The sequence below is a fragment of the Gavialis gangeticus genome, unplaced genomic scaffold, assembly GCF_001723915.1.
Source record: "Gavialis gangeticus isolate Ggan-Ray unplaced genomic scaffold, GavGan_comp1, whole genome shotgun sequence".
In the NCBI taxonomy this organism is placed as follows: domain Eukaryota; kingdom Metazoa; phylum Chordata; order Crocodylia; family Gavialidae; genus Gavialis; species Gavialis gangeticus.
The window spans coordinates 84971623-84983392 of NW_017729025.1; the positions used below are offsets into that span (position 1 = coordinate 84971623).

Sequence of the window (11770 nt, forward strand, 5' to 3'; positions counted from 1 at the left end):
CCTCTTCAAACTTTGGAATTATATTTTAGTGATCTGTCCTGTAATTCCTGCTAGGAATGTTAAACCATAGCAAGTATTTCATTTTAATTGTGAAATAACTGATTAAAAGCAATGGCTTGGATGTATAATTTTCTTCTGAAGTCTCTTTTTTTCTAAAGGGGTGGAATATCCAAAACAGAGTCAACAGAAATCACCTGAATTGAAATCAGCAAGCACCTTTTAAAATCCCAAACTTAATCTATTTGTCCATCCTTTAAAGAGTTCTTTAAAAAGCTTTTTTATCCCTTGTAAAATGTTCTAAATATTTCTGTGCACTCATAATTCAAACATCTTTTTTTTACTGATTTCATATGTATTATTTACAGTAGAGGCCCCATATCTCCCCTCTACTAACAGTAGGAAAAGTGCCATAATAATGTGCATATTTAATATTAAATATGCCAAACATGGAATCCCTAAATGGATTTCTCAAGAAAGGAACTGGTTTCCAATCCTGGTAACTAGTTGTGTAAGAAAACACTGCTATTGATTCTTAAATTGATGATCCACATGCTTATGTACTTTGCTGGATCAAGTCCATAAAAGATTGCTAAAGTATAGTATTTTTTAATATGTACAATGCATCAGGACAATACAAGTGTAGTGGTAATACAATGGTTATGTGTAACTTAAGTTGTACAATAATACCTGAGGTAATATAGAATATATTTGGTTTTGCCCTCATGACTTTTTCTCTGGTGTCCCGTCTAAGAGGGCCAATCAGTTTGATTTTAAAGGAGTAGGAAGGAATTGTTGTTCTCACTGCATTTACTTCCTTCATTCCTGAATTCTGGATTCCCTGATAGGTGAGGGATGGAAAATTTCATCTTCAGGTAAGAATATTTCTTGCAAAGTTGACAACGGGATGTTATAATGGAAACTAGCCTGTTCAATTAACTAGACACATGTTCACCCAGGCATATTCTGTATGTTGTATTTGATTAATTAGGGCCTGATTCAACATCCATGGGACCTAGTGGACTCTCCCTTTTGCCTCTGATGGACACTGAATTAGGTTTTCAGAATATAAAATACTGGCTTTTTGCTATAAAATTTTAATCAACTTCACCCAAAGCCATCAGTTTAAAAAAAATACTAACCTGTAGAATCCTTTCTCACCCTTCCCCCATTGACCTGAGCCTCCAAGCAGGAAACTTCACGAGCCTGAAACAAAGGCAACAAATGAAATAATAAAGGGTACCTCTAGTGGTGTAGCTATACACAAGCCTAGTTCCTCAGCTGGTCTCTTGCATCCAGGTAGAAAAAGGTTGAGTCTTTTGGGCAAAAAAAGCAAGACTGGCCTGTAGGAGGACTAATGTATTGCTTTATGTTCCTCTGCACTGACTTTCAATCAAATCTCTGGAAGGAATCGTATCTAGTTGTCAGATTGACAACTATACTGTAACTTTCTGTACAAGTTTTTGGGGAGGGTGCATGCACATGGAAAACCATCCTGACTTCTCCATCAAGTTAATAGATTCGCAGGAATGAAAAAAAAAAAAATAAGGGGAAGCTAATAAAGAAGCAGTTGTTATTAAAAGGATCTGCATTTTGGAAGTCCAGCCTATGGATATGGCTTGTCATTAGGTTTTGGTCACACTGTCATAACCAGTTTATGGGAAAGTTATTACACAACATAGTCTACCCCAACCTACATCATAACAATCCAGGCACTAGCTTTGTGATTACTTACAACAATACCCCTTGTTGTCTTTCCCATCACGTAACACTACAATGGGACTGTGGAGGAGTACTACCTTGGGGCAGCTCACACATTTTTCCAGCTCAAGCCTCTCCCAACATGAATAACCAGGGGGAATTGTGTGGGAGAACTGACTGTCACATTGGCTTCATGTGATCCAGTTCCAACCTGCCTGCCTGTCAGGCTTTGTGTTTCAGCAGCAGCTATGGGGAAACTGGCTGACTCTCTAGTTTGTGCAATACAGTAGCATTTATTATGCAGTACAGAAAAGATTGCAGAAAATAAAAATTACCACTAATACACCATTCGTAGCGATGTTTTCAGGAAGATCAGGGCTAAAAAGAAAAATGTAAAATACGCAGTTTATAACTATATTGTTTTAAACTCCTGAATTGCAACTCTTTGTCTTTTTATTCCCCACAGCATAACAGTACAAATAATGGTAGATGTAGTTTTCAGGTTACAGTACCTCATATTGCTTCAAATGTACTAGATAAACATGATGAAAGGTAGTACCCCTGCTATTCCTGTCGTACAGGTTTGCTGAATAGAGACTGCACTCTGTGCCAAAATAGGATAGTTCTCTTATGTAAGCTAGGCTGAGTTTGTAGTGTTAGACTACAAAATTATTCTATTGCCCCAAAATATCCACACTTGAACCCTGAGTACCAGAGGTTAAAAACTGATGAATTAACGCAACATACTATAAAAGCTTTCCCTAGTTATCTTAGATGTCAACAACATTAAAATCTAGATGTGCATGCCCATTGTCACCGCTAACCAAACCTATCAGTGTAGAACTACAGCTAATTAAAAACCTTTTAAAAATGTATCCCTCTGTGTGAAATTCCTTTAATGCTTCCATGTTTCTTATATCATTCTGTGACATAAGAGAACTCATTACAACCTACAGGACCAATGATTTCAAAGAGCATAAGCTGTGGGGGGGGGGGGGGAAGGAGGAGGAGTTGTTGTTTTTTGGTTTTTTAAGTTAGCTAAAATTAGTTTCTGTTTTGAACGCCCTAAACAGCCATACTAGTGAGAAAAATCCAAAGACATTTCTATGCTCCACTGAATGTTCATTTTAGCTTTGTAGTCCAACCGGATGCCTAATGTGACCACACTTCTCCACATTGGAGAAAGCCCCACAGAAAAATCTAACAAATGCATTTGTCCATCATCTCCCATTCCCATAGATCTGGCCACACTGGGTTAGGACAGTGTTTCTCAACCTGTGGATTGCGACCCAAAAGTGGGTCACAAGAATATATGAAAGGGTTGTGACACACCTACCCCCTACCCCTCACACTGGGGGGCTGGGGGCGAGGGGCAGCAGGTCAGGAGTGAGGGGCAATGGGTTGGGACTGGCCATCAATGTTTACAAATGGGTCCCAGTACAAAAAATTTTGAGAACCACGGGTTTAGGAGATAACAGGGGTACAAAGCAATTTCTTCTTGTTAATTTATTCCTCCTTGACTGACTTACATTAATTAGATACTTAATCTTTTGATTTTACTTGCCTGCTTTCCTTTGTAAACTCGACCTCTAGCTCCTCCTTTCCCTGAAAATGAAAACAAATGGCATGTTGACACTTTTCTCTAGAAAGTACCCCAGGGGATGTAAAAATCAGATTCTTTGATAGGCATGGAGCTTCTGCAAAAAAGCTTTCACCTCTTTTATTGCTAATGCAATGGGCTTCACTGTCTTCTGTTTTGTTTATATTATGTCCACTGCACTAGGGGTCCCACACTTTGTATCTTCTTTGAAATGAACACACTGCATACGTCAGGGGTTCTGGGCATCTCTTCATTTCTGCTCATAACCACCCCCTATGCCACCATCCCATGACACACTATTTCAGCAACTCTACACCTCCATGCCTTCCTTCACTTTATGGGCTCTGAAGGTCCCCAGAAGAGCTATGCAAAATGGCTTTGTCTCATTTTGATTTCAGATTCAGCCATTTCGGAGGACAGTGATTCATTTCAGTGTTTTGGATCACTGCTCCATTTCAATTCGGCCAAATCTGTTTCAGGATTTTGATGCTGTTTCAGAAATTTGGATCGGCTGGGGAGAGGGAGGCACAGCCGGGTGACTGCAGGTTCTCCCACTGCTCTTCCAGCTGTGTCTGCCTCTCCCCAGGCAGGGGAAGCCACGGGAGAAGCCCCCAAGCTGCCCTGCCCAGCCCCATCCACCGCCCAGCCTCAGCTTAATCCCAGCACTTTAAAAAAAAAAAAAGCCCCACACTCACTGGATGCAGCAGCAGCAATCAGGGCCTCTGAGGGCTTGTGGCAGAGCCCCCCCCCCCAAGTATAGGACAGCAGGGATTGCCCCACCCATACCTGCTTGGCAGCTGCGCAGCACTGTCTGAGAGCTGGGGTGGCTCCACCTGTCAGCTGGAGCCCCACACCACTCAGCCCCAGCAGTCCCAGCTCCCAGGCAGTGCACAGCACCCTGCCAAGCCACACTGCACCCGTGCCATGGGGCAGCTGCCACACAGGTGCCCAGTGGGGAGGCAATCCTCACTGCCCTGCGCTGCATGAAGGGCTCTGCCATCAGCCCTCAGAGGCCACGATTGCTGTTGCTGCAGTTGGTGAGTGCACTATACTACATCCCCGCTTCCATGTAAATCTATCCAATTGCAAACCTCTAGGTCCCTGGACCACTCATCAACATACTTTTCCCTTCCTCTGGGTCCCTGCTTCCCATACAACCCTACTCCCACCCTCCCAGAACCTGCTGATCAGGTAGATTGTTCCTGAATGACCACATGACATATAAACAGAATAAAGCCACCGAGTTGAGTGAAGAGCTTTATTACTACAGAGGAAGACTTTTGAAATTAGTCACATATGCCACTCATGGTTATCTCTTGAGGAAGATAAGTAAGATGAATATTATTCAATGAACATTGGACAGTCTGAGGTTTCCCAGGAAACATTCCTTACCTTTGTACCAATACTGCTTTGACTTAAAACATCATAAAAGTCACTTAGAACTAACTTTTTTGACAGCAAGCCTAGATAATTTTGTCATCACTAAGGAAAATATAAAATTCAGGGTCCAGTTTTCAGAGACAGGCATTCAAGTTGCTAGCATATAAAATTGGCATTTATGTGCTCAAACACTGATCTGAGCACCTCAGCATAGTACTGGTTTGTTTTTATCCTAAGCATGTAGATTTAAATTACGGGTGTGCAAAGCAGGCCCTATTTGATTTGGATTAAGATTCAGCCTGAATCAGGGACACTAATTCGATTCGTTGATTTGGATCACTGTCCCTGATACAATTTAGCTGAATCCAACTCTGAAGATTCGATGCTGATTCAGAGAATCAGTGATTTGGACATAGACACAGCTTTAGAAGTTTTTTCTACATACCTCAAGGTACCAAGCACATCTTGTGAATGCTGCAATGCTGGGGCACCTGCAGCATCACACAGGAGTGCAGGGGGGCCACTCTACATGCTTGGTGGTGAAACTGGAAGTGGTCCGGAAGTACTTTCAGTTCACTTCCAGGCCTGCCAGGGAGCACGCTGAGGGCCCCCCATGTCACCCCAGCTAGGCAATTGGCCGCAGACCCAGGAGGCACCAGTCGCCAAGCTGTGGGGGTGCATGAGGCCCCCCTGTGTGCTCCCCGGCAGACCCAGAAGTGGACCGGAAGTGCTTCCGATCCACTTCTGGGTCTGCTGCCGAGCGTGCTGGGGCCCACCCCTTCCCCCCCCCGCTCTTCTGTGGGATGCTCCATGCACCCCAGCATCGCAGCATCATGAGCTACCTTCTACCTAGAGGTATGTAGAAAAAACATTTAAGTTGTGCTTATGTCCGAATTTTGGAATCTTTCTGAATCTCTCCAAATCGATTCAGAGGATTCCAATTCAATTTGAAGAGATTAAAGGGTCCTCTGATTCAATTCAGATTCAGAGATTCAGCCACCAAATCGAGTCGAATCTTAGCTGAATCAAATCAGGGGCCGAAGCTTCACACATCCCTAATTGAAATCCATATTTGAACTTTGTTCTGACTCTATGGGGTGTCTACATGCCACCATATGGCAGAGTTACTATAGTGGCATGCTTTAGTACTTGCTTTTGGAAGTACTAAAGCATAGTTCAGTAGCAGCCCGTGTAGCACGTGGTTAGTTTTTGCTGCTACTTCATCATAGTGGCATGCTAAAATGGGAGATTGCGTCGCTACAGCAAAGTAGCTGCCGATCATATAACACGTTGTACGGCAATGTAGCGCATTGCTATGGTGACGTAGAGTGATATGTAGACACAGCGCTGTACCTAGACTCCTGGCGGCCCGAGTGAACTTCTAGTATTGGGCCTCCCTTCTCCAGAGATAATGATTTTTTTGTTGCAGAAGTTTTTATCACATCTGTGGTATAGATGTCTTTAGATAGTTCATTCTCAAATGATAACATTGTCAAGCCCATATGTGTGCAATATTAAGACTTTTTTTGCAATTGTAATTTTTTTTTCATTTTTGGGCCCCTTTCTGTCTGGATGGGGACAGCCACCCAGTTCGCTCATACCTGTGTATGGGTCTGTGTAGATGTGCCCTATATAAACTTTAACAATGGGTGCTTATACTCCAGCAGAAAATAATACCTCAGCTAACTTCAAACCAATACCCTATGGACAACTGTGTGAAACTGTTAGCCAAAGCTTTTATTTTAATCATAGAAGTAATGTTGAAGTGCTTTACCCTGAAATAGACTGAGAGGCTGATAGATATAAATGGACAATATAGCGCACACAGCAAGGCAAAAAAACTACATTCTGTACAAGGAACTCTAATGATATATTAAGGAGAAAATTATATATATTTTGGAGGAAATACATTACATACATACATACACACACATACACATACATACTAGCCAATTGCCCATCAAGAATAACAGGTGGGGAGCGGGGCAGGGATGGAGTGCCACCACCTAGCACCCTATACCATTGCTGCCTCCCAGGAGCAGGGGGGATGGAAGCTTGCCTGACTGTCCCCTCCGTCCCCCTCTGCCAGCACCCCACACCACTACCACCTCCAGTACCGCTGGCCTCACCCCTCCCCACCCCAGTCCTGCTCCTCAGAGCACTGCCATGAGGGTGGGGACAGAGCAGGGGGACTCTCTGTCTCCTCTGTCATGGCAGCACTCCACTGTCTCTCAGAAGCAGGGCTGGGGGGGAGGGGTGCTGGCCTCACCACTCTTTTGCTCCACCCCCTCCATCCCTGCCATCATGTTGGTGCTCTGCACTCTGATTGGTTGTTTAATTGACCAGTCAGAGTGCTCCAAGAGCGTTATGGACAGACAGACAGACGGGCTACGCCCTTTATTGTATAAGAATATATATATGGGAGGAAAACTGATTTTAAAATGTCCCCTTCCAACCAAATTCTACCTTAGATTCTAATCCTCACCTTGGGATTCAGCTGAAAGTTCAGCCGAACTGTTTCTCCAAGTTGGATTTTAGACACATCAAAGAAAACAGTGAGGAGATGGTCATCTTGAGTTAAACTGTCTTCATCGCAGACTTTTAGCTCCAGAATGTTCTGGGAACAAAAATGAAAGTATGTCTAAGTCTGAGAAGCAGATGACCCTGAGAATCACTCATGTTAATGTGTGCAAGTTGGGAAGAGAACATCAGATTTAACACCCGAATAAGAAAATGAGAAAGAAAAAATTGGAAAGTGGAAATTTTACCCAATTACAAACGTATTTATTCAAATCCTAAATAAAATTGGTTTGTTCTTTTTCCAGATTTAATGGGAAAGATTAGAAATGTAATCAAATAATTGCTGATTGCAGCAGCTGGTTGCCATTACATAATCTCTGATTAAATCTTTTGGGTGGGCTCAAAGTTGCTTGTTCTATTTCTCTATAAGAGTCCAAAACCGTAGTCTAATCCTTCCAGAGGAAGATAATATTGAAAGATACAATGATGCACTTAATGTCATGCTAGGCATGTTAGTAGGGACCACTGTAATTGGTTCCACAGCAGGGGGGGAAAGTGCATCCCCCTGCAAGCTCGTTGGAGCCAATTTCAGATGTTTTTCAGGGTGGGCTCTCCCATGCCTCTGATTGGCAGGCTGGGCAGCAGGTAAGCAGAGTTGCTGCTCCAGCCCCTGCTAGCATGCCGCTGCCCTCGCTTCACTCTGAGCCGGGCTTTTAAACTCCCTGCCAAAGTAGGGAATTGAACATCCTGATTGACTGAGCCCTGGCTGGGGCTACACCTGTACTAGGCTGCCCCTTGGCCATTTCCAGCCAAATTGCAGTTTTCCAGGGGTTTGGGGGAAATGCTAAATCTTGAGGTTTCCCCTGAAAACCCCTGAATCCTGAATTACAGTGGTCCCTACATATTAGGGTAGCCATTATATGGTTTTTGTCTGATATTTCCATGTCAAAGATAATTGTGTGGTGTGGAGATTACTGCTAAACTCCTGACAATTACCAGAACCATACCTATTTATTTATTTTCAGTAAGCCAAAATTCAGGTCAAGTGGCGGTTATTGCTGTACCTAACTAGGTGCAATTATAATTCAATATACCAAGAAATTGTATAATTACTGCATAATTAAGTAGACCCAGCACTCCGTCATGATCTGTAATAAAAATGAAGCAAAACTGCACAAAAGGCTGTCTTGTGGCTGTACAGGAAGGAAAAATAGTTATATCAGATATTCTCCTTCCTTTCTTGCAACAGGAGGCTTGCTAGGCAGTTCTAAAAGATAATTCAATTTTCTGTTACCTGGGAGTGGGAGGTAAAGATTAGTCTCCTCAAGTCTTGTGCAAAAAAGGCATAAAATACTCTGGAGTGGCACCAAAGTGCCTGAATGGAAATAGATGAAATCTTGTGTAGTATTAATTGCTAGTCAGCTATAGTGCCCTCCATTTTTCACTATAAATAGCTCTGTATCGCTACTGTTATTGACATACTATATTGTTTGTAGGGGTCACAGTTCGCCATCACAGGCCTTGTAATTCAACATGCTGCTGGACTTAGGGCTTCCTGTTCTGAGGCTGCAGCCTTGACTAGAATACAAGGCAACAGGGGTATTTTTGTGAATAATTTTGGCCTTCAGAAAGCTATGTTCAGGGAGGGTGAAAGTGCCCTCAGAAGAGCTTGGCATGGGATGTCTAGCAATAAACAGTTACTAATGGGTGAATTACAAATACAATTTGAGCTAAGAGAACTGGCTGATAGCAAGGGCATTTACTTGTCTTACCTTGACCTGACTCTGAATCCTGAAGTGGAAGGTTTCATTCCACAGTGGGTCTTTGGTGTTGTTAACAGTTTTGGTTCGGACCTTATGGACTGAAGCAGTTGGAAGGTAGAGGGTCACATAGCAATCAGACTGAGTCACTGTGTAAGAGAAGGACGGTGTAAATAGCAATATATCAATGTACCACATTTAACGTTGACAAAATGTGCTGAACTAGTTTTAGTTTTCTATATATGAAGTTATAAAGAATTCAGTACAGGATGATAGACATTATGTCGGGTGAATATGGGTAGACCATTCTATTCCTGATAACAATATTTTCTTCTTTAAAACCATTACACTTTTTAATTATTGTAAAAATAGCAAATTAAATACAACTTATTCTAAATATATAGCTATATTATACTCACTTCCAGTGAGATGCAGTTTTAGTATGTAATGTCTGCACTCTTTGGAGCTTCAGAAAGGTTTAGAACTCTATGGATGTGAGTATATGACATCTGGTCTAGCATAATTTACCTCAGTTTTCCAGATCTCACATAAGCAGCACCCAGAACAGCTTCACCACCTCATTTCCAAGTATGACACATGCAAGCAGAAACGTGTGCAAGATATGTTCAAGATCAGGCACTCATGGGCATTGCTGGGACACAGGGTAAACTTTCCCAAGAGTCCAATTCTGGATTAATCTGGCTTCCAAAGGAAAATAGCAGGGATATCCAGCAGTGGTTGCTATGGCATCTGTGACTAGTAACTTCTGCTTCTTTTGCTTGTTGAGGCCTTTCTTCTCTTACTACCACACTCGCCTTCACAACTTTAGGCACCAGAAACTCATCATCAGTATAACAAGTAAGGCTTCCATTTATTTATATCTCTGTCACAACAGGCATTTTTATTTCTTATAAAGTTAGAAGTTACTATTCAGTAAAGCTGGTCTAACTGCTTGCTTAACTGAGCCAAAAGTCAAGCTGATGACATTTGCAAAATTCTCCAATGTGTAAGTGAAAGCTTGTTTACCTTCCACAGCTGCAAAATAAGCTGAAAAGTGCTCTTTTGTGCAATGTGGTACTGGTTTCAGTTTGTTGGTTTATTTAGTGATCATCACAGACCACAAAGTTCACATCTGAATTTGCATTTGCCCAGAATTCAGAGATATTTGATCTGGGGGGGGGTTCCATTTAGTGGGCCTGTCTACACGTGCATTTACTGCGCAGTAGGTTACTGCACAGTAAGTGGCTTTTAGACAGGTGTCTACATGTGTAGGAACTACTGAGCAGTCACGCGCATGTGGTCCAACTTGGGAGCACAGTTATTCCCAAGTCAGAGCACACACACAATGTTACTGTGGAGTAAGGCATCCACACGTGCTTTACTGCACAGTACCTAAGTGGGCATAAATTTGCTACCTGCATCATGCAGGTAGCAAATTTACAGTCAACTCAGCATAAGTCATCATAGTTACTGCACAGTATGGGCATGCATGTATAGACACATGCCCATACTGCGCAGTAACTTTCAGTTACTGTGCAGTAACTGTGCACATGTAGACGCACTCATGTGTCACAAAATTAAAGGCCAGAAGAATAGTTTTGCTTCAGAACTAAGCTCTGTAGCTTTTCTATATTTGGGGGATGTTCAGATCTAAGGATTTCTGTACAATCTGATGTCTAGTGGCAACCTGCAGTATCATTAATGAGAGCTTTAATCCTGACATAGAAATATACTTAAATGTGAATTCATGTTTTTGTCAGTACAAAACAAAAGACAATTGTGAATCAAAGTAAGATGATCAATTGGCCCTACCCCCAGAACTGTAGGGTAAGAACCTTACAGAAGATGACCAGTTCCAAAGTATGACTACCTAGGAAGTGAGGCACAAGGCAAGGCAGATTTAACTACCAGTCTCTACCTAAGAAATGTTGGAAGTGGCATGGAGGGAGAAGTCCACTGGTGCTAATCATTATGTTTGTAATCATAATACCCATTACTCAAGCATTCAAGATAGTATACAATGGACACACCTCATCTGGATAGGTTCTATCCTGCCCCATTACATTTTGCTTGTGCATTTGAATCATAAATTCTATGGACAGACATACACAGATTTCCCTTTTCTTCCCTCAATATGTGGAACCTAAAAATAACAAAGCCAACCTCATATATTCTTTTTAAGTTATTGATCCTTTCTTTCTTTTGACTCAGTTGCTATGGTTTGACACTGCCCTGTAAGACAACTGCATTTCAATCCCTGTTTTAATTCTAACTCTCTCTTGTCTGACTGGATTCTTCATTCAATGAAATAAAGATATATATATACCTGCCTATAAAGGGGGGCGTGTGTGTGGGTGTGGGTGTGTGTGTGTGTGGGGGGGGGTGTATAGAATCCCAGGAGGCAAATATATATAAATATTTATATATCTTCATTTGCCCAGTGAGTAGTTGTAAAGTTGTTTATAAGTTAAAGTTTATAAGCCTTTGACACTGTCTCCCACCCCATCCTCATTAAAAAAACTAGGTGACTGTGGCATTGATGCCTACACAGTCAGATGGATTGCAGATTGGCTGAAGGGTCGCACTCAGAGGGTGGTGGTGAATGGGTCATATTCAACCTGGGGGGAAGTGGGCAGCGGAGTCCCCCAGGGCTCGGTCCTTGGGCCTGCGCTGTTCAATTTCTTCATCAGCGATTTGGACAATGGGGTGAAATGCAACCTGTTTAAATTCACCGATGATACCAAAATTTGGGGTGAGGTGAGCACGCAAGAAGGGAGGGAAAGATTGCAGCAAGATCTGGATAGGTTACAGG

The 11770-nt window shown here is 42.3% G+C and overlaps 1 protein-coding gene across 1 annotated transcript in view; it reads right to left on the reverse strand.

Moving 5' to 3' along the window:
• Nucleotides 1-11770, reverse strand: part of LOC109298788 (cytosolic phospholipase A2 epsilon-like) — a 68405-nt gene that overhangs the window by 42219 nt on the left and 14416 nt on the right. Inside the window, exons 3-7 of the mRNA XM_019519066.1 lie at nucleotides 8971-9107; nucleotides 7164-7295; nucleotides 3263-3303; nucleotides 2034-2076; nucleotides 1140-1203 (exon numbers count right to left, since the gene is read on the reverse strand). Coding sequence (XP_019374611.1) covers nucleotides 1140-1203; nucleotides 2034-2076; nucleotides 3263-3303; nucleotides 7164-7295; nucleotides 8971-9107 — 417 coding nt within the window. The remainder of the gene's footprint in view (nucleotides 1-1139; nucleotides 1204-2033; nucleotides 2077-3262; nucleotides 3304-7163; nucleotides 7296-8970; nucleotides 9108-11770) is intronic.